This window comes from Fringilla coelebs, assembly GCF_963513975.1.
Source record: "Fringilla coelebs genome assembly, chromosome: 29".
Classification (NCBI taxonomy): domain Eukaryota; kingdom Metazoa; phylum Chordata; class Aves; order Passeriformes; family Fringillidae; genus Fringilla; species Fringilla coelebs.
Window position 1 is genome coordinate 3014671 of NC_140055.1, and position 23262 is coordinate 3037932.

General features: G+C 41.6%; 1 protein-coding gene across 7 annotated transcripts; it reads right to left on the reverse strand.

The window, feature by feature from the left end:
* Positions 1 to 815: 815 nt before the first annotated feature.
* On the reverse strand, positions 816 to 21885 carry KHDC4 (KH domain containing 4, pre-mRNA splicing factor). 7 transcript variants are annotated; one of them, XM_084223034.1, is made up of 14 exons: positions 21824 to 21885; positions 21505 to 21745; positions 19672 to 19794; positions 16889 to 16968; positions 16364 to 16416; positions 15737 to 15900; positions 13946 to 14157; positions 11347 to 11407; positions 9572 to 9629; positions 8328 to 8584; positions 6785 to 6943; positions 5440 to 5552; positions 3945 to 4036; positions 816 to 2017 (listed from the first exon to the last, which is right to left on the reverse strand). In XM_084223034.1, the coding sequence occupies exons 1-14, from the start codon at positions 21868 to 21870 to the stop codon at positions 1818 to 1820; spliced, it is 1860 nt and encodes a 619-aa protein (XP_084079160.1). In that variant the 5' UTR covers positions 21871 to 21885; the 3' UTR covers positions 816 to 1817. The 7 variants fall into 7 exon arrangements, 6 of the variants coding, with proteins under 6 accessions (XP_084079160.1, XP_084079159.1, XP_084079158.1 ...); XM_084223033.1 differs by having other exon boundaries at positions 6785 to 6940; positions 19672 to 19800; XM_084223032.1 differs by having other exon boundaries at positions 19672 to 19800.
* Between the last annotated feature and the right edge of the window lie 1377 nt (positions 21886 to 23262).

A 23262-nucleotide genomic window follows, 5' to 3' on the forward strand; every position in this document is an offset into this window, starting at 1 on the left:
GGAGGGGACAGGACGGGACGGGACACGATGGGGACAGGACGGGACACGGCGGGGACGAGACGGGACACGATGGGGACGGGACACGATGGGGACAGGAGGGGACGGGACGGGGACAGGAGGGGACAGGACGGGGACACAACGGGACTGGACGGGACGGGGACGGGACGGGACACGGTGGGGACAGGACAGGACACGATGGGGACAGGACGGAGACAGGACGGGGACACGGCGGGGGACACAGCGGGACAGGACGGGACACGGTGGGACATAGTGGGAACATAGCGGGGACACAACGGGACATCCATAGCGGGACACGGCCCTGCCCTCGGGACCCGCAGCCCCGGGACTCCCCCCCCCTTCCCAGCCCGAACCCCCTCTCCAGCCTCAGACCCCACCGAGCCCGAACCGCCCTCGCAGCCCCTCCACCTCCGGGGATCCCCCGATCCCTGGGGACCCCCAGCCCCGGACCCCCTCTCCATCCCCGAGGGCTCCCCCATCCCCACATCCCCCTCACCGCTATCAAAGGCTCCCAAACCTCGGGGATCCCCCAATCCTTGGGGACCCTCGATCCTTGGGGACCCCCAACCCCGGACCCTCTCCATCCCCGAGGGCTCCCCCAGCCCTGCCTCCCCCCCCACCTTTATCACAGGCTCCAAACCTCGGGGATCCCCCGATCCTTGGGGACCCCCGATCCTTGGGGACCCCCAACCCCAGACCCCCTCCCATCCCCGAGGGCTCCCCCAGCCCCACATTCCCCCCACCCCTCTCACAGGCTCCAAACCCCACCCAAAGCAGCAGCAGCAGCAGGAAGCAGAATATTTATACATTTATTTATAATGAAAGTATGGTTCTAATTATTTACAACAGGTGGGAAAGCCGAGGTTTGTACAGGTGAGGCAGCCCTGGCTGCAGCAGTGACACAGCTCCTGTCCCCAGAGGTGCCTTGGAGCAGTCCCCGTGTCACCATCCCAGTGTCACCGCTCCGTGCAGGAGTTCTGACTGCACCAGCCCACCCCACTCAGCCCCCAGTGCAGTTTGTGTCCAAAAACATCGGTCCAAAAACTCATTCCCAGGTTCTGCAGGTGAGGCAGGAGCTGCTGCCCTTTGGGAAACCAGCGTGGAACCTTCTGGTGAGTGAGGCAGGAGTTGGGGGTGAGCCTCTGGGAAAGGAATTCCTGCTGAGCTGGAGTCCAACAATTCAGCACCAGTGCCAAATCCACCTGGAGCACAATGGACCTATCCAAAAACCTGAGCATCCCCCAGCCCAGCAGGTGGGATTGGTAAAATCACATTTGAAAAATAAAACCAAGCTGAGTTACAGGAGATGTCTGTCTGAAATAAAAACAAAGTTTTCCAAAGGTGATGCTCAAGGTTTTCATGGCTGTGGATGTTCCTTCTCCAAAATTGAGGCTGAGTCACCAGCAGATCACTGGGGCTGACAGCAGGAGCACCCCAAAAATGCAGAGTGATGTCAGTGTCACTGACTCTTCCCTTTAAATCATCTGGGAGAAACAAAGCACGGCCCAAGAGGCTTCCCTGGTTCCTCTTTCCAGCTCTCCCTTGCACAAGGGACCAGTCCACTCAGGATGCTACTCCAAATATTCCTTTTTAAAATTGACAAATACACTGCCAAAAATGAAGATTTTTTTTTTTTAAAAAAAACAACGGAGCCCTTCTGAGGGGAAAATTGGCTTCTGCAAATGTAAAAACAACTCTTCTCTTTGCCAAGTTCATTCTGGAATATACATGCAATTATTGCTAGAGGGGGGAAAAACCAGATGAATGAAAACTCTTGTGCAGTTTGTTTTGTTTTTTTTTTATGGTGCCATCCAGAAAGGCATCTGCTGTTTTGCTCTCTGTTGTGAGGATGGGTACTGGTACCCCAAACTCCAGCCCTGTGAAAAAGTACTTGCGTTTTTATGGGCACCGTGTTCCTCCTCTTCATCTGAAGAATCTCCAGCATAGGCCACTAACCCAAAGCCCTTCTCTGCAGTTTTCATCTTCTTGGCTTGATGATCTAGGAGGGGAAGACAAAACAAGACCCCCAGCCCCACCCCCCAAGAAGGAAAAAAATAAAAATAAAACAAATAAAAAAAGAGATAAAACGCCCCAAAACGAGTTAATAATAATAAAAAAAAAGATGTTAATTGTAAATTGTTAGTTGGACACCATTTTGAGGTCACAAAGGTCATCCAAGGTCGAAGGCCACAGGAAACAGCAGCAGCAACAGCCATGTGATCCATCAGAACCATGTAAGAGAACAGAGAAACAAGAAAGAAACACACAGAAAAGGTCAAGTTAGCAAATGGCTCTCAGGGAGGGCAACTTCACCCTTAAAGAGATCAACACGTCAAGAAAAGCAGAAATTTTGTTCAAAAGGAAGCTAACAGGAGAGCAAGGCTGCAGAAGGACTGGGGTGGAGCAGGCTGGGTGATGTCCCTGCAGGGCTGAGAGTTCAACAACTGCAAATCTGAGGGGCAGGAAAGATGAAATCCTGGCAGCACCAGAAATGTGTAAAAATCCCCAGCTGAGCAGGATTCCCCCACCTGCCTCGGGAGCTGCTCACAAGGCAAAGCCACAGAACAACCCCACCAAATTCTGTGCTGCTGATGGGTCAAATCTCCCTGTGTTTAATCCCCCACTTAATTAAACTCCCCTAATTTCATACAGATATTAATTAAAGCTTTGAGAAAATCTGTGTGTGTAACAATGCAAAGCCACAAAACAACCCCACCACGTTCTGTGCTGCCTGATGGGCCAAATCTCTCTGTGTTTAATCCCTCACTTAATTAAACTCCCCTCATTTCATACAGATATTAATTAAAGCTTTGAGAAGCAACCTGTGTGTGTAACCACAGCGAGCACCAGCGATTTTAGAGCAGTGCAACGTCACCTGCTTTGCACTTCAACACACAACAGCCAAAAAAAACCCCACCAGCTGAGGGAAGTGTTAAAACCAGCAACATTTGGGAGAGGAAACTGCACTGAGAAGGGTGTGTGGGGAAGGAAAGTGGATTTAGAAGGATGTTTGGGGAAGGAAAGTGGATTTAAAAGGGTGTTTGGGGAAGGAAAGTGGATTTAGAAGGTGTGTGGGGAAGGGAACTGCACTCAGAAGGGTGTGTGGGGAAGGAAAGTGACTTAGAAGGGTGTTTGGGGAAGGAAAGTGGATTTAGAAGGAAAGTGGATTTGGGGAAGGAAAGTGGAGTTAGAAGGAAAGTGGATTTAGAAGGATGTTTGGGGAAGGAAAGTGGATTTAGAAGGTGTGTGGGGAGGGAAAGTGGACTCAGAGGGGTGTTTGGGGAAGTAAAGTGGACTTGGAAGGGTGTTTGGGGAAGGAAAGTGGAGTTAGAAGGTGTGTGGGGAAGGAAAGTGGAGTTAGAAGGATGTTTGGGGAAGGAAAGTGGATTTAAAAGGGTGTTTGGGGAAGGAAAGTGGAGTTAGAAGGGTCTTTGGGGAAGGAAAGTGGACTCAGAGGGGTGTTTGGGGAAGGAAAGTGGATTTAAAAGGGTGTTTGGGGAAGGAAAGTGGATTTAAAAGGGTGTGTGGGGAAGGAAAGTGGATTTAGAAGGAAAGTGGATTTGGGGAAGGAAAGTGGAGTTAGAAGGAAAGTGGATTTAGAAGGAAAGTGGATTTGGGGAAGGAAAGTGGAGTTAGAAGGAAAGTGGATTTAGAAGGGTGTTTGGGGAAGGAAACTGCACTCAGAGGGATGTTTGGGGAAAGAAAATGGACTCAGAAGGGTGTTTGGGGAAGGAAAGTGGATTTAGAAGGGTCTTTGGGGAAGGGAACTGCACTCAGAGGGGTGTTTGGGGAAGGAAAGTGGACTCAGAGGGGTGTTTGGGGAAGGAAAGTGACTAAGAAGGATGTTTGGGGAAGGGAACTGCACTGAGAAGGGTGTTTGGGGAAGGGAACCGGACTTGCAAGGCTCTGTGAGCCACTGCACTCACCATGGTTGCCTGGCAAAGACCCCGCACCTTTTCTTTCTTCCGATTCTGATTTCATTCCAGTGACAGGAAAAGCTGGTGGAGGCATCAACTGCCTGTTTAAAACAAGATTTTTTTTCTTCTTAAAAGCAAGGTAAGAGTCAAAAGTAACAAAAATCCAATTCCTAACTCAGACCTTGGCGTGAGGAGGTGAATTTTTAATTCCCTGACTCAGGCAGTGACTGGTGGCCCCAACGTGGAGCCATCAACCCAAACTGAGGCAAAAGTAATAAAAAATAAAATTCCTAACTCAGATCTTGGGCTGAGGAGTTGAACTTTAAATTCCTTGACTCTTCCAGTGACTGATGGCCCTGACCTGGAGCTCTGCAAGGCCTGTCCTCTGCCAACAGCCTCACTGGGACAGGAAGGGATTGGATGGAGGGATGGATGGATGGATGGATGGATGATGGATGGATGGATGGATGGATGGATGGATGGAGGATGGATGGAGGATGGATGGATGGATGGAGGATGGATGGATGGATGATGGATGGATGATGGATGGATGATGGATGGATGATGGATGGATGATGGATGGATGATGGATGGATGATGGATGGATGGATGGATGGATGATGGATGGATGGATGGATGGATGGATGATGGATGGATGGAGGGATGATGGATGGATGGATGGATGATGGATGGATGGATGATGGATGGATGATGGATGCAGGGATGATGGAAGGACAACTGGAGGGCTGAGGCACTGGCTGGCCGTGTCCCCTGCGTCCCCCCCAGCTCAGTGCCCCAGCCCAGTGACGAGCGTTGGCCCTCGGGGCTCTGTGCCGGTGCAAACACCAGATCCACACAGAGCCTCAGGCACCAGTGGAAATGAAGCAATTTTCATTCTGGACCATCAAAAGGCAATCCTTGCATCCCTTCTCCTTAAAAAAACCCGACCCAAAATACAAAAGAAACCCACCCACAACCAAAATATCCCCAAATCCCTGAGGAGAACATGAACCACATCTGTGAAAAAACCCTGCCACAACCAAAAAATCCCCAAATCCCTGAAGAGGATAGGAACCACATCTGTGAAAAAACCCTCCCACAACCAAAAAATCCCTAAATCCCTGAAAAGACTGGGAACCACATCTGTGAAAAAACCCTCCCACAACCAAAAAATCCTGAAATCCCTGAAGAGAACACAAACCACATCTGTGAAAAAACCCTCCCACAACCAAAAAATCCTGAAATCCCTGAAGAGAACACGAACCATATCTGTTAAAAAAACCACCAACAACCAAAAAATCCCTAAATCCCTGAAAAGACTAGGAACCACATCTGTGAAAAAACCCTCCCACAACCAAGCAATGCCTAAATCCCAGAGGAGAACAGGAACCACATCTACAAAAAAACCCTCCCACAACCAACAAATCCCCAAATCCCCGAGGAGAAGAGGATCCCCCTCTCAGAAACAATCTTTGCAGCAGCACCTGCCCTGGTTCTGGCTCACCTGTCCCTCTCTCTCTCCTTGCCTGAGGAACTCGCTGCCTTCGCCGCGGCTCCCTCGATTTCGCTCTGACTGGAGAAGCCTGTACCTAAATTAGTCATATGAATGGGTCCATGCTATGAGCAGAAAAACACACGGCATTAGCAAATCTACCACTACAACAAAAGCTACAGCTCCTTAATGATACTGTCAGGAAACCCAACCTTTCCGAGACAACTAGCAGAAGGGATCTCTAAGCTACACAAAATGCTTTCTCCTAAAAGTGTCTGAGGGCAGTTTTCTCCTAAAAATATCTGAGGGCAGTTTTCTCCTAAAATATCTGAGAGCAGTTTTCTCCCAAAAATATCTGAGAGCAGTTTTCTCCTTAAAGTATCTGAGGGCAGTTTTGTCCCAAAAATATCTCAGGGCAGTTTTCTCCTTAAAGTATCTGAGAGCAGTTTTCTCCTAAAAATATCTGAGAGCAGTTTTCTCCTAAAATATCTGAGAGCAGTTTTCTCCTAAAAATATCTGAGGGCAGTTTTGTCCTAAAAATATGTGAGGGCAGTTTTCTCCTAAAAATCTCTGAGTGGTGGGAGAGAGGTGTGAAGAGCACTCTGGCAAACTCCTCAGCACCTACTCCATCCACCCTGTCAGCAGTTCAGGACAATAAAGAGCTGCTCCCTTTCAGCTCCTCAGCCAGATAATTCTGAGCAAGGAACAGATCTCATGCCACAGGAACCTGCCTGAGATTCTAACATCAGCTCCAACACACAGGTAGTTCCTTACTGCCTCCAGGCAAAGCTTTTATTAAGTGCTCTGCCTGTCAGAGAATCACTTACATCAGAGAAACATTCACAGACACTCCCTTTGCTCACGTGCAAATGGGAAGAACTCAAAATTATTTTTTCTTAAAATCACCTTACTACCTAAAAATTATTTCTTAAAATCATCTAACTAACTAAAGATTAATTTTCTTAAAGTCATCTAACTACATAAATCACTAAGCTTTTTAACTAAGCTTCTTGAAATGCTCTCAAGTGCAACCTGCAAGGTGAATGGGAAGAACTAGAAGTTATCACATTTCCCTCCCTCAAAAAGCCCACCTAAAGACCCCAAATCATTTCTTTTTAGGCCAAGCAGTCCCACACTGTTTGTGTCTGTGAGCTGGATGCAGCACTCGTCTCTGGGGAGGCTGAGGGTGTGGAAAGCAGCTGGAATTAATCCCCAGCTCCAGAGCTCATCCACTCAGAGACACCAAAGTGCTTTTTTTTTACAAGCTCTGCCCTCTGCACAACTGCTGCAGCACCCTGGGCTAACAACAACCCAACTCTGCCTGCTGAGGGGAGGAAAATTGCTGATTTTATTCCACCTGGTATCCCAGCAGTCCTGACTCTCTCTCATCAGGCAGCTCCTCGGTGAAGCGTCGCTTTTGGCCCTGGGGATGGGGCTGCACCTGGGGCTGGCTACCAGTTGGCATGCTGGTTTTTACTGGGGCAGCAGGAAGGAAGGGAGCACTCAGAGGAGTCTGCTGGGCACAAATCGGAGAGAAAACACAAGAAAATGTCATATTTGCATGTGAAGTATTCACTCAGTGCAGAAAGGAGCAGAACACACAAATAGATTCTCTAGATTGAGGAGGGAAATTCCCAACTGAGAAGGTAAAACAAGATTTCATTGAGAGTGCTCCCACCTCAAAGTGATCCCCAGCTGGAATTTAAAGTCAGGCACCCACACAGAGTGTGAGGATGCTCCTCAGGAACTGAACTGACCCCCAGCCCCTGAAAATGCCCTTGCTGTTCAGAGGACAGCTGTGGATTGTAACAGGAATGTAGAACAGAACATGAATAATAGGAATAGAATGGGAAGGGAAGAATAGGAAAGGCAGAATATGAAGAATAGAATGGGGGGAAAAGAGGGAATGGGGGGGAAAAAAAGGGAATGGGGGGGAAAAAAAGGGAATGGGGGGGAAAAAAAAGGGAATGGGGGGGAAAAAAAGGGAATGGGGGGGAAAAAAAGGGAATGGGGGGGAAAAAAAGGGAATGGGGGGGAAAAAAAGGGAATGGGGGGGAAAAAAGGGAATGGGGGGAAAAAAAGGGAATGGGGGGAAAAAAAGGGAATGGGGGGAAAAAAAGGGAATGGGGGGGAAAAGAGAGAATGGGGGGGAAAAGAGAGAATGGGGGGGAAAAGAGAGAATGGGGGGGAAAAGAGAGAATGGGGGGGGAAAAGAGGGAATGGGGGGGGAAAAGAGGGAATGGGGGGGGAAAAGAGGGAATGGGGGGGGAAAAGAGGGAATGGGGGGGGAAAGAGGGAATGGGGGGGGAAGAGGGAATGGGGGGGGGAAGAGGGAATGGGGGGGGAAAGAGGGAATGGGGGGGGAAAGAGGGAATGAGGGGGGGAAAAGAGGGAATGGGGGGGGAAAAGAGAGAATGGGGGGGGAAAGAGAGAATGGGGGGGGGAAAAGAGGGAATGGAGGGGGGGAAAGAGGGAATGGAGGGGGGGAAAGAGGGAATGGGGGAACAGAACCTGGGGAATGTGGCACAAGCCGAGCCTAAAGCAGAACCAGGAAAAGAAGGAATGGGGGAAAAAAAACAGAATGGGGGGGGGGGAAAAAAACAGGAATGGGGGGAAAAGAGGGAATGGGGGGCAAAGAGAACATGGAGAACAGAACAGGGGTGAACAGAACATGGAGAACAGAACATGGAGAACAGAACAGGGGTGAACAGAACCAGGGGAATGTGGCAGGAAGCCGCCAACACAACAATTTCGACGCTCAGAAGGATGGACCAGCTAAACGATAACAAACCCACAAACCCCCTCCCAAAACAAAAACCCCAACACGAACCCCACAACAAAAGAGCACAAGCCCTAAGGAACAATCAGAGAGCCTTTCCTCCCCGAGGCAGCGGCGGTACCTGTCCGGCGGCGGCGGCGGGCGCCTGCGGGATGGGGTACTGCGTGGGCACGGGCGGCGCGGCGGCGGGCAGCGCCGGCAGCACCCCGGCGGGCAGCGGCACCCCCGCCGCGGGGGGCACCAGCCCCGGCACCCCGAACGGCGGCTGCACCGCCGGCTGCGGCGGCGGCACCACCGGGTAACCCGCCTGGAAGCCGTTGGACGGGTAGTAGGAGGGCTGGGACGGCACGCTGCTGATGGTGGCGGGCTGGGTGAAGCCTGCGGAGAGGGAGAAGGACAGGAGGACGCCTCAGTTCTCCAAAATGGATTCCAAAGGGATCCCAGATGGATCCCAGATGGATTCCAAAGGGATTCTAAATGGAATCCAGAAGGAATCCAGACGGATTCCAAATGGATCCCAAATGGAATCCCAAACGGATCCCAAATGGAATCCAGATGGATCCAAATAGATCCCAGATGGATCCCAAATGGAATCCCAAACAGAATCCAAATGGATCCCAAATGGAGTCCCAAATGAAACCCAAATGGATCCCAAATGGAGTCCCAAATGAAATCCAAATGGATCCCAAATGGATCCCAAATGGAACCCAAATTGAACCCAAATGGATTCCAAATGAAATCCCAAACGGAATCCAGATGGATCCCAGATGCATCCCAAATGGAATCCCAAATGGAATCCCAAATGGATCCCAAACGGAATCCAAATGGATCCCAAATGGAGTCCCAATGGATCCCAAATGGAGTCCCAAATTGATCCCAAGTGGAATCCAGATGGATCCCAAATGGATCCCAAATGGAGTCCCAAATTGATCCCAAGTGGAATCCAGATGGATCCCAGATGGAATCCAAATGGAATCCCAAACGGAATCCCAAACGGATCCCAAATGAAATCCAAATGGATCCCAGATGGAATCCCAATGGATCCCAAATGGAATCACAAATGGATCCCAAATGGAATCACAAATGGATCCCAAACGGAATCCAAATGGAGTCCCAAATTGATCCCAAGTGGAATCCAGATGTATCCCAAATGGATTCCAAATGGAATCCCAAACGAATCCCAAATGGAACCCAAATTGAACCCAAATGGAATCCCAAAGGGAATCCAGATGGAATCCCAATGGAATCCCAAATGGAATCCCAAACGGAATCCCAGATGGAATCCCAATGGAATCCCAAATGGAATCCCAGACGGAATCCCACATGGACCCCACATGGACAAGGGGCTGGGTGCCGGGGTTTTACCTGCCAGGGGGACTGCAGTGGTTATCTGGTTCACAAACCGCGAGTACTCGGCGTGAACCTGCGGAGAATTGAAAGGTCAGACAAGAAAATCAAAATATTGACAATTCTCAATTCCCCATGTGCATGGGAGGGAATGCTGAGTGCAACAAACACCCACCAACACCCACAACACCCCCTGAGGGGGCGGACTGGGAAAATCATGGGATCATCTCTGACAGGAAAAAGAGCGGCAGATTGATTCCTTCCATATTATTAATTCCTTCAATATCCATTAATTCCTTCAATATCTATCAATTCCTTCAATATCTATCAATTCCTTCAATATCTATCAATTCCTTCAATATCTATCAATTCCTTCAATATCTATCAATTCCTTCCATATTAATTCCTTCAATATTATTAATTCCCTCAATATTAATTCCTTCCATATTATCAATTCCCTCCATATTATCAATTCCCTCCATATTATCAATTCCCACAATATTAATTCCTTCAATATAAATTCCTTCAATATTAATAATTAAATTCCCTCAATATTATTAATTCCTTCAATATTAATACCTTCAATATTATTAATTCCTTCAATATCAATTCCTTCCATATTATCAATTCCTTCAATATCAATTCCCTCAATATTATCAATTCCCTCAATATTATCAATTCCTTCCATATCTATTAATTCCTTCCATATCATCAATTCCTTCAATATTATTAATTCCCTCAATATTATCAATTCCCTCCATATTATCAATTCCCTCCATATTATCAATTCCCTCCATATTATCAATTCCCTCAATATTATCAATTCCCTCAATATTATCCATTCCATCAACATTATCAATTCCCTCAATACCAATTCCTTCAATATCAATAATTCAATTCCCTCAATATTATTAATTCCTTCTATATTAATACCTTCAATATTATTAATTCCTTCAATATCAATTCCTTCAATATTATCAATTCCTTCAATATTATCAATTCCTTCCATATCTATTAATTCCTTCCATATCTATTAATTCCTTCCATATCTATTAATTCCTTCCATATCATCAGTTCCTTCAATATCATCAATTCCTTCAATATCATCAATTCCCTCAATATTAATTCCTTCAATATTATTAATTCCCTCAATATTAATTCCCTCAATATTATTAATTCAATTCCCTCAATATTATTAATACAATTCCCTCAATATTATTAATTCAATTCCCTCAATATTATTAATTCCTTCAACATTAATACCTTCAATATTATTAATTCCTTCAATATTAATTACTTCAATAGAACCTCAGAACTCTATTTTTATTATAAAAAAAAATATTATTATTTTAAAAATCTACTATTATTACAAAAAAGCTTCCAAATATTTTTCAAAACAGCCTTTGTAGCCCATCTCTGATTATTTTATGATATGAACTGAAAGATTCTCCAGGATTTTATTTTCATTCATACAGGAGAAGCTGAGAAATTGAAAATTCTCTGTGGATGGGAGAGATTTTCTGGAATTTTTTTGCAATGAGCAAAAATCAGATTTATGTTTGCAGATATTCCCTTATCCCCCCCCCAGCTCTGCTCAGGAACTGAGATTTTTCTCCCTAAAATTCCAATATTTTCAGCAGCTTCCTGAGAAATATTTCTCCTCTGGACAGGAATTACAAGGAGGATCATGGGAGCGAGTCAGACACACGAAGGGTTTTGCTGAAATAATTCTGAATTCCTTCATGCACATCCCCAAAGGCTCTGAAATCTCATTTTTTGCAAGATTTACTCACTGTTTGCAAGAGGTTCTCACAGAGCTTTTTAGCAGCTGCCAAACCTTCTGGCTTTGGGTGACTGAAAGAAATACACCAAAAAAAAATTAATTTATGAGAATAAAAATTTTAATGGGATTTTTTAAAATGGATTTTGATGGGTTTTTTTAAATTGATTTTTATGGGAGTTTTTAAAATGGATTTTTAAATTGGATTTTTAAAAATGGATTTTTAATGAGATTTTTTTTTTAAATGGGATTTTTTAAAATGGATTTTTTGGGGTCTTTTTAATGGATTTTTAATGGGATTTTTTTTTTTAAATGGGATTTTTTTAAATGGATTTTTTGGGGTCTTTTTAATGGAATTTTTTTTTAAATGGGATTTTTTAAAATGGATTTTTTGGGTCTTTTTAATGGATTTTTAATGGGATTTTAAAAAATGTATTATTATGGGATGTTTTTAAAATGGATTTTTATGGGACTTTTTTAAAATGGATTTTTATGGGATTTTTTTTAAATTGATTTTTTAATGGGACTTTTTAGAATGGATTTGTTTAATGGGATTTTTAAAATGGATTTTTATGAAATTTTTTTAAATGAATTTTTAATGGGAGTTTTTTTCAATGGATTTTTAAAGGGATTTTTTTTAATGGATTTTTAAAGGGATTTTTTTAAAATTTGATTTTTAAGGGACTTTTTCAATGGATTTTTAATGGGATTCTTTCAAATTTATTTTTATGGGATTTAAAAAAAAGTATTATTATGGGATTTTTAAAGGAATTTTTCTAAATTGATTTTTATGGGATTTTTAGAATGGATTTTTAAATGGGATTTTTTAAAAATAGGGGTTTTTTTAATGGATATTTTTTAAATGGGATTTTTTTAAAAAAATTGAATTTTATGGGATTTTTTAAATGGGATTTTTTAGAATGGCTTTTTAATGGGATTTTTTAAAATGGGAATTTTATGGGATTTTTTTTTTAAAATTGGATTTTTTAGAAAGGATTTTTGAAGGGATGTTTTAGAATAGATTTTTAATGGGATTTTTTTTAAATGGATTTTTAAAGGGATTTTTTAAAATGGATTTTTATGGGATTTTTTAAAATGGATTTTTAATGGGATTTTTAAAATTGATTTTTATGGGATTTTTAATGGGATTTTTAAAAATTTATTTTTATGGGATTTTTTAAAATGGATTTCTAAAGGGATTTTTTTTAATGGATTTTTAAAGGGATTTTTTTAATTGGATTTTTTAAAATGGATTTTTAAAAAATGGATTTTTTTTAAAATGGGATTTTTAAAAAATTGATTTTTATGGGATTTTTTAGAATGGATTTTTAAAGGAATTTTTTTTAAATGGATTTTTGAGGGGATTTTTTTTAAAATTGATTTTTGAGGGGATTTTTTTTTAAATTGATTTTTTAAATGGGATTTTTAGAATGGGAATTTAAAAAAATTGATTTTTATGGGATTTTTTTAATGGGATTTTTTAGAATGGATTTTTAAAAAGGAATTTTTTAGAATGGATTTTTTAAAAGGGATTTTTTTTAAAAGGGATTTTTTTTAAAGGGGATTTTTTTTAAAAGGGATTTTTTTAAAATGGATTTTTATGGGATTTTTTAAAAAGGGATTTTTTAGAATGGATTTTTAATGGGATTTTTTTGAATGGATTTTTATTGGATTTTTTAAATTGATTTTTTTTAATGGAATTTTAGAATGGATTTTTAATGGGATTTTTTAAAATGGATTTGTAATGGGATTTCTTTTTTAATGGATTTTTTAAAAATGGGATTTTTTAAAAATGGGATTTTTTAAAAATGGGATTTTATGGGATTTTTTAAAATGGGATTTTTTAGAATGGATTTTTATTGGATTTTTTAAATTTATTTTTTTTAATGGAATTTTAGAATGGATTTTTAATGGGATTTTTTAAAATGGATTTGTAATGGGATTTCTTTTTTAATGGATTTTTAAAAAATGGGATTTTTAAAAAATGGGATTTTTTTAAAATGGGATTTTTTTAAAATGGGATTTTTTTAAAATGGATTTTATGGGATTTTTTAAAATGGGATTTTTTAGATTGGATTTTTATTGGATTTTTTAAATTGATTTTTTTAAATGGGATTTTTAGAATGGATTTTTAAAGGGATTTTTTTAAATGGATTTTTGAAATGGGATTTTTAAAAAATGGGATTTTTTTAAAATGGGATTTTTTTAAAAATGGGATTTTTAAAAAATGGGATTTTTTTAAAATGGGATTTTTTTAAAATGGGTTTTTTTTAAAATGGGGTTTTTAAAAAATGGGGTTTTTAAAAAATGGGGTTTTTAAAAAATGGGGTTTTTTTAAAAATGGGGTTTTTTAAAAAATGGGGTTTTTTAAAAAATGGGTTTTTTAAAAAATGGGATTATTAAAAAATGGGATTTTTTTTAAATGGGATTTTTTTAAAATGGGATTTTTTTAAAAATGGGATTTTTTTAAAAATGGGATTTTTAAAAAATGGGATTTTTTAAAAAATGGGATTTTTTTAAAAAATGGGATTTTTTTAAAAATGGGATTTTTTAAAAAATGGGATTTTTTAAAAATGGGATTTTTGGGGGGATGTTTGCTGGCTCTCCCACACCTGATGTAGATGTACATGGGCTCAAAGGCCTCTCTGCCCGAGGCTGGCTCGATGCACCCCGAGCCTTTCCCGCGCAGGAACACTTTGGCACCGGTTTCGATCTGGATGTGCTGCAGGTAGGAGCAGCCAGGCCCTTCCACCTTCTCCTTGACGTTAAAAGTGGGAACAGCATGCTCCAGCCCCACAAACAGCTTGTCCTGCACATAATGCATCTGCAAATAAATGGAAATATTTCAGTATTTCACTTCAATTTTGCTGAGGGCAGGCAGAGGGGTCGGTGTCAGATGGCACAGTGAGCCCTGGGCTCTCCTGGAGCAAGGACTGCTCTCTCCATCCCTTTTGTTTTTAGGAGGTCACCGTCAGCTGGGTCTAAACCTCCAGACTCAGCCTTGTTAGTCCTCCAGATTTCACAACACAAGGTGGGGGGGATTTTTTTGGGGTGGTTTGTGATGGTGATTGCAGGATGAGGGAAGAGAGGAGAATCCTGACTCCATGTTCAGAAGGCTGATGGATTATTTTATGATATAGATTAAAAACTGTACTAAAAGAAAGGATCTCATCAGAAGGCTAAGAATAAAAAAAGAATGAGTAACCAAGGCACAACACAAGGTGGGGGTGATTTTTTTTGGGGTGGTTTGTGATGGTGATTGCAGGGGTCACAGGGTGAAGGAAGAGAGGAGAATCTGGACTCCATGTTCAGAAGGCTTGATTCATTATTTTACTGTATTTTTTATATTAAAACTATACTAAAAGAATAGGAAAAAAGATTTCATCAGAAGGGTGGCTAAGAATTAAAAAAGAATTAATAACAAAGGCACAACACAAGGTGGGGGTGATTTTTTGGGGTGGTTTGTGATGGTGATCACAGGGGGCCCAGGATGAGGGAAGAGAGGAGAATCTGGATTCCATATTTAGAAGGCTTGATTTATTATTTTATTATATTTATAATATTATAACTATACTAAAAGAATAGAAGAAAGGAATTCATCAGAAAGCAGCTAAGAATTAAAAAAGAATGAGTAACAAAGGCACAACACAAGGTGGGGGGGATTTTTTGGGGTGGTTTGTGATGGTGATTGCAGGATGAGGGAAGAGAGGAGAATCTGGACTCCATGTTCAGAAGGCTGATTGATTATTTAATGATCTATATTATATTAAAACTATACTAAAAGAATAGAAGAAAGGATTTCATCAGGAGGCAGCTAAGAATAGAAAATGAATGATAACAAAAGCTCAGACTGACTGAGACAGTCTGACACAGCTGGACTGGGATTGGCCATTAATTAGAAACAACCACATGAGACCAATCCCAGCTCCACCTGCTGCATCCCACAGCAGCAGACAATCACTGCTTACATTTTGTTCCTGAGGCCTCTCAGCAGGAAAAAATCCTAAAGAAATGATTTTTCATAAAACATGTCTGTGACAGTGGATTTTTCACCTTTTGTGTTGATTTTGTTATTTATTTTTTAGTGACGTGTCTGCTTTGTGAAAGGCAAATCTTGTAAGCAGTGATAAATGAAATGCAGGAGAATTCAGTAGAATAATTCAGTAGAATTCAGTAAAATAATTCAGTAGAATTCAGTAAAATAATTCAGTAGAATAATTCAGTAGAATAATTCAGTAGAATAATTCAGTAGAATAATTCAGTAGAATAATTCAGTAGAATAATTCAGTAAAATAATTCAGTAAAATAATTCAGTAAAATAAAATTCACTAAAACTCACTAAAACTCACTAAAACTCACTAAAACTCACTAAAACTCACTAAAACTCACTAAAACTCACTCACCCCTGACTGGAAGGGAGGTTTCTGGCCCACAGCTGGGCTGATCTGGGCCATGGGGGCTGGCTGGTGGTACACAGTGACCGTGGCCCCGTTGAAGGTGGGGCTGGAGCCCGTGGCTGCCTTCACCACCCCGTTGGTGATGATCTCCTTGATTCTGTTCACAGCTCCTGGGGGAGAGAACACAAAATCCACTCTAATTCAGCAAACTGGGATGTGACAGGGTTGGTTTGGATATTCTGTGACAGGGTTTGCATCCTTGTGGGGGATCACAGAGGGATCCTGGAGCTGTGGCAGGGAGGTCTGGGCTGGATTTAGGAAAGGGGTGGCAGCAGATGTGACCTCTGTGGTCCCTTTTTTAGGAGGTGTCCCTGTCACAGCCCTATTCCCATGGATCTGGGTGTGTTATCAGTGAGATAAGAGCTGGCCCTGCCCACTCCCCCACCTTCCTTGGAGTCTAGCCAAAATTTTCATTTCCTGATGAATGCAGGGCATGGCACCTCGGGGATTTCTGAGCAGAGATCTCAGGATCAGTGTTTGAATCAGTCTGTTCTCACCACCAAGGTGTTTCTAACTCAAATCCAACCCTTTATCACAAACAGGGAGACAAAAACCAGAATATTTTGTACTCACTGTCAACCAACTCCCGTGTCTGCCCCTGAACATGAAGATACAAAGGACGATCTCTGGAAAGAAAAAGTCAAATATTCAATTAAAACTACAATAATCATGGATCCAATCTAATTATATTACACTCATTACATGCAGAAAATCTTCCCTAAAAATCAGAACACAAATTCCTCGAGTATCACAGTGCTCAGGAAGAAAAGCTCTGCACTGAAAATCTGATTCAGGACTTGATGATGATTCAGAAAAGTTACAGCAGTGAAAAATTTCATTAGCTTGCCCACATCAATGGGTCACTAATTAAAAGCAGCAAGAAATTTGTATTTCTTGGGAAGTTGCAGTGTTCTGTGGGGAGAAGTTGAGCACAGTGTGATCTGACAGGGTCGTGGCTGGGGGGGTTATTTCAGCCCAGGACCATCAGAATGGCAAATTTATTGGAGAATAAATTTGTTTGTTCCAAACAGGAACCCCAGAACTTTGTCAGCTCGGGAGAAAAGAAGCAGAACCTCCAAAAAAAACAGAAATACAAACCCAGGTCCCACTTTGGCTTTCTCTTCTGCAGTCATGAACCTCCCTCGAGTGGACACAGCTGCTCCACTCAGACGACTGATCTGCAAAAAAAGCCCAAAACCCAGTGAAACACCAAACAAGGCACGGACAGAATGCCAAAACATAAACAATGCTCAGGGAAAAACCCCCAGAAATCATTAATGAAGTGCTAAGAGGCTGGCACTGGAGTCAAAAGTGATGCCTTGTGAAGGCTGATCCAGAACAGAGGTAATTAATAAAGAAGGGATTTTTAAAAGGTCTCAAGAGATGCACCTGGAGCAGCAGCAGAGCCCAGCCAGGGTGTGGACACCCAGGGTCACACCCCAGATGAACCAAACTGGGCTCCAGAATGCATGCCTGCCCACGGGGTCTCACACTGCTCCAAGTTTTGTCTATTAGCACATTGGAGTTAATTGTCTCATTACAGCTCCAGCCCATGAAGCCCCATTGTTTTTCTCTCTCCAGCCCTCGCTGTTTCTGCTCTTGGGCTGAGATTTGGCTCATTTGTCCTTGGTGCCCAGCTGGAGCAGGAATTGTTTGTCTCCCTGCTCTGTGCACAGAGCTCAGCATCCCAAAACATGAACCCAGAGCCACCCACTGAAGCAAATAGGACAATTGACTGAACAAAGCCCTTTGAAAACACCAGTTTCCTAGAAAGAATCAGCCAGAGCAGAGTTCAGGGCAAGTCCCTTTCCCCTCATCTGCCCAGGAACAAGGGCAAAGGTGGCTGGGGTTGTGCAAGCCCTGAGCTCCCTGCCAAGGCAGCCCGGCTGCTGGGGTCAGGGATTGAGGGTCCCCTGACCAAGGGAGGAAACGAGGAACCTGACTCCAGGTTCTTAGAAGGCTAATTCATTACCATATTATATCATATTATACCATATTATACCATATTACACTATACTACATTACATTATATTATATTATACCATATTCTATTATACCATATTGTAGTCTATTATACAATATTCTATTCTATTATACCATATTCTATTATACCATATTGTAGTCTATTATACAATATTCTATTATACCATATTCTATTATACCATATTGTAGTCTATTATACAATATTCTATTCTATTATACCATATTATATTATACCACATTCTATTATATAACATAGTAGCATATGAGAGCATATGATACCACATTATATTACATGCTATGTTATTCTATGCTATACTATGTTATAATATGGTATAATATATGGCGTAGTGTAATGTAATATAATATACCACACTATATATTGTGTTATACCACACTATATATTGTATACCCATTATGTATTATATAATATGATATAATATCTTATATCATATCATATTACATTATACCACATTATATGCTTTATTTTGCATACATGCAAATACATATGCCAATACATACAAGATATGCATTATATATTGTATACCCATTATATATATCATATCATATCTTATACCATATTACATTATACCACATTATATTACACTATATGCTATATTTTACTATGCTATACTACATATTATATTATATTACATTATATTACATTATATTACATTATATTACATTATATTACATTATATTACATTATATTACATTATATTACATTATATTACATTATATTATACCATATTAATAGAATAGGGTAAAATATAATATAACATGGTAGATTATAAATATGGTAGATTATTTTATTATATTATATGCTATATTATACTATGCTATACTGTGCAGTTATATCATATTACATTATATATTATATTATGACATATTATACTATATTATATTCTACCATATTATTAGAATATAATGTGGTAGAGTGTAATATGGTAGAGTGTAATATGGTAAATATTACACTATATTATGCTATACTATGATTATTATATTATACTACATTATACTACACTACATTATAATATATTATATTACATTGTATTATATTACATTGTATTATATTACATTGTATTATATTACATTGTATTATACTATATTATATTATACTATATTATATTATACTATATTATATTATACTATATTATATTATACTATATTATATTATACTATATTATATTATACTATATTATACTATACTATATTATATTATACTATATTATACTATACTATATTATACTATACTATATTATACTATATTATACTATATTATACTATATTATACTATATTATACTATATTATATTATACTATATTATATTATACTATATTATATTATACTATATTATATTATACTATATTATATTATATTATATTATATTATATTATATTATATTATATTATATTATATTATATTATATTATATTATATTATATTATATTATATTATATTATATTATATTATATTATATTATATTATATTATATTATATTACATTACATTATATTATATTATGCCATATCATATTATACTATACTATATTACATTACATTATGCCATATCATATTATATCTCATACCATACCATCTCATATTATGCTATACTCAAGAATGCAGAAAGGATACAGACAGACAGAAAGCTAAAATAATGAAAACTCCTGACTGTCCTCAGAGCCCCGACACAATAGGCTGGGATTGGTCAATACACCAAAACAATTCACCTGCTGGATAAACCATCCCCAACCACACTCCAGAGCAGCCAAACACAGCAGAAGCAAATCACATAAATACTGCTTTCCTTTTCCTCTGAGGCTTCTCAGCTTCCCAGGAGGAAAATCCTGGGCCAAGAGATTTTTCCAGAAAATGTGACAGTGACAGCGGGGTGTGGGACATACCTCATCCTGGGTCTGGCCCCTGGTCAGCAGGTTCCTGCACGTCAGGGGCACGTCATTGATCTCCACCTCTGCCACCACGAGGTCATCTTTGCTTTTGCTCGTGGCTGGGCCTTTCCCCAGAGCCTGCAGCTTCAGACACAGAGAGTTCCAAAAGTGGGAAAAAAGCACACACAAACTCAGGGTGAATATCCTTCTTCACCCCTTTCAGCTGTTGAAGGCAGATTGCACACTGAAAAAATCTTTACAAATTGCAAAATCTTGGCAGATTGCACAGGAAAGCACTTTGGAGTTACTGCTGATCTGCCCAAATAAATCCAGATAAAAACTGGATTTATCTTCAGCATATATCCATAAAACAACATCCTTCTTCTTCACCTCTTTCAGTTGTTGAAGGCAAAAATCTTTAGAGAGGTTAGTGGAAAGCACCTTGAAATTACTGCTGGATCTGCCTCCTCACAGCCCAAATAAACACACTGAGTTTATCCTCACACATTAATAGAATAATGTTAATTATTTAAAGATTTATCTTCAGTACATATTAATAGAATAGTGTCCTTCCTGTTCACCCCTTTCAGTTGTTGAAGGTAAAATCTTTACAGATTGCACACTGAAAAAATCTTTACAGATTGCACAGGAAAGCACATTGGAGTTACTGCTGGATCTGCCCAAATAATCCAGATAAAAACTGGATTTGTGGACAGGGCTGGGATGGTGGAAGGGTCCCTGCCCTGGCACTGGGTGAGGTTTTGGGTCTATTTTAACCCAAACCATTCCCTGGTTCTATGAGAACATTGCTCAGAATTGTCTCTCCCAAAAATCCCCTTTGCACCTAAACTGGGGGGGGTGAGGAGCTGAACCTCCTGAGCTCCCAAATCTTTGAACATTTTGCATTAAATCCATGCAAACATTTCCCAGAGCAGCTGTGGCTGCCCCTGGCAGTGCCCAGGGCCAGGCTGGACAGCTGGGAGCACCCTGTGATGCTGGAAACTGTCCCTGCCCTGGCACTGGGTGAGTTTTTGGGTCTATTTCAACCCAAACCATTCCCTGGTTCCATGAGAACTCTGCCCAGAAATCCCCTTTGCACCTAACCTGAACCTCCTGAGCTCCCCAATCTTTGGGATTAAATCCATGCAAACATTTCCCAGAGCAGCTGTGGCTGCCCCTGGACCCCTGGCAGTGCCCAAGGAGCCACCTGGGCCAGAGGAAGGTGTCCCTGCCCCTGGCAGGGTGGGACAAGATGTGCCCTAAGGTCTCTTCCAACCCAAACCACGCTGTGGCTCCATGAAACCTGAACCAGCTTCTAAACTTGGCTCTAGCACAGCCTGAGGACAGGCAGAGGAGCAGACAGGGCTGTGACTGGAACTGGAAAAGCAGCTTTAAGTTACACTTGGTTTAGAATAGAAAACTCGGAGATTATTTAAGAGGAACGCACCAGTCCGACTGCCTGAGCTCATCAGGGTCAACCGAGCTCGGGGCAGGGCTCAGCAAAAGCTGAATAAGCTGGTTAGGAGTTGGATATACAGCTCATACTGATAAGTTTTTCAGGTACAAAAATAATTTGGTGCCGTATTTTAAAGCAGCTGTTTCACACAGCAGTTTTTCCATCGGCTCTGCTCTCTGGAAAACACCTCAGGAAATATCCTTACAACTCAGAATATTCTGAGATAAAAAACTTTTTTTTATCTCCCTACAGGTAGCTTTGGTAAAATCTCGCAGCGGACTGACCTCACAGCTATTCACGCTGAAAAAAAAAATCTTTAAAATTATTTCCGACCGTTTTTACGGCAGCCAATTTCCTGACTCAATGTCCGCGACACCCCCGCGCCCACCCACCTTGTCCGCCGTGCTGGGCGCCGGCTTCAGCTTCCCTTTGGCCATCAGCATCGCGTTGATCTTCGCCGCCACGGCCGCGGCCGCATCCAGCGCTCCCGAGGGCGCCGCGGAGCTCTCGGACCCGGCCACGGCGGCGCCGCCATCGCCGCCCCCACCGGGGAACGGCCGCCCGGGCAGCGGCGCCGTGCCGGGGAGGAGGAAATTAGGCGCCGGGCCGGGCTGATCCCACTTGCTGCGGCGCCTGGAAAAGACACAGGGAGCGTGAGGCGCCGCTCCGCGGGGCACCGGGGCCGCCCGAGCCGCCGCGGCCGCGCCTCACCCGCCCGCGGCCCCCGCGTCCCGCTGCGCTCCGCCGCCCGCCGACATGGCCGCCACGGCTGCCGGGCGTCACTTCCGGCCCCGCGCCCGCCGCGCGCCGCCGCTTCCGCCCCGTTGCCATGGAGACGGCGCGGCCACTTCCGGCCGCTGCCATGGGGACGGACATGGCGGCGCGGGCCGGGGGCGCTGAGGGGAGAGGAGCGCGAAGCGCACCCAGATCACCCCGTTTATTATTTCCACGTGTATTATCCGAAGAATTATACCATTTCCTCAAAATTAAGTGTAAATATGTAACTTTGTTTTGGCCCAGCTGGGGTTTGGATGCACCGTGTGCCATTTTATCGCAGGGCAATACAGAAATTACAGCGCAAAGATCACCCCCTCTGTTACTTCCACGTGTATTATCCCAAAATTATTATTATCTCAAAATTAAGTGTAAATATGTAACTTTGTTTTGGCCCAGCTGGAGTTTGGATGCCATTTTAGCCCAAGGTAAAACAGAATTTACAGTGTGTAATGTAAAGGCATTCTTATCACTGCTTGTTAACGACAAATTGTGAAAAACACCAAACACTTGTTTTTTGAAATTTTAGAAGTTTAATAGTAAGAAAATGGTTGTAAAAATAGTCATTAATTAGAGTAATAAAAATTTGGACAATTAGGATTTAGGACAAGGAAATAAAATTAGGATTTAGGACAAGGCAATAAAAACAAGGAGTTACGGATGGTTCTGGTCCCTTTTTCTGGGTAAAATAAACCCAAAAAGGACCCACATTAACAGAGGATTAATCCTTAAAAGCAACAGCCTGTTGCATATTCATACATCTCATCCAGGATAAATAAATTCCATTAAAACGAAGGATTCTGTCTGGTCAGTGTCAGCTTCTTCCTCTGAATCCTGACGGCATCTTCAGGGCTGAGCGAGGTGGAAAGAACTCGATAAAAGAACAATAAATTCTTTTTCTCTTAAAGATTTAAACGTCCTGTGGCTGCTCAGTGCAAGTCTTCTCTTTAAAAAAAAAATCTTACATATAGCATAGTTTCTATTTTAACATTATAACCTAAAACTATATTTAACACACTACTTAAGAAAATTAATACAGCCTAACTTTCTAACATAACACATTTAATATTCATGTTAATATTTGTGAAAAGCCAATTATAAAACAAGCATTTTTCAGAGTGATAAATTGGAAAATCAGGAGCAGGGTCCTCATCCTGTGTTCATTGGATGTTATCCCATCCAAGCAGGCATTTTAACACAAGCATAGCTAAGTTTAATTAACAGAAATAAAACCCATACCTTTATAACAAAGTTACTTTAACATCACACATACAGAACCCATTTGAATATTTGCGAAAAGCCAAATTTATAACGTGCATCTATAACACGAGGGAATGGCCGGAGCTGTCGGCGAGGTTTAGGTTGGATTTTTAGGA

Bases quoted from the DNA above. Each gene is read 5' to 3' on its own strand.
- KHDC4 (XM_084223032.1), bottom strand. From the start codon at position 21,870: ATGTCGGCGGGCGGCGGAGCGCAGCGGGACGCGGGGGCCGCGGGCGG. The intron at 19,801-21,504 runs GTGGGTGGGCGC...CTGTGTCTGAAG, and splicing joins CGCCCAGCACGGCGGACAAG to CTGCAGGCTCTGGGGAAAGG. The intron at 5,553-6,784 runs GTGGAATAAAAT...TTCTGCTCATAG, and splicing joins CAGGACTGCTGGGATACCAG to CATGGACCCATTCATATGAC.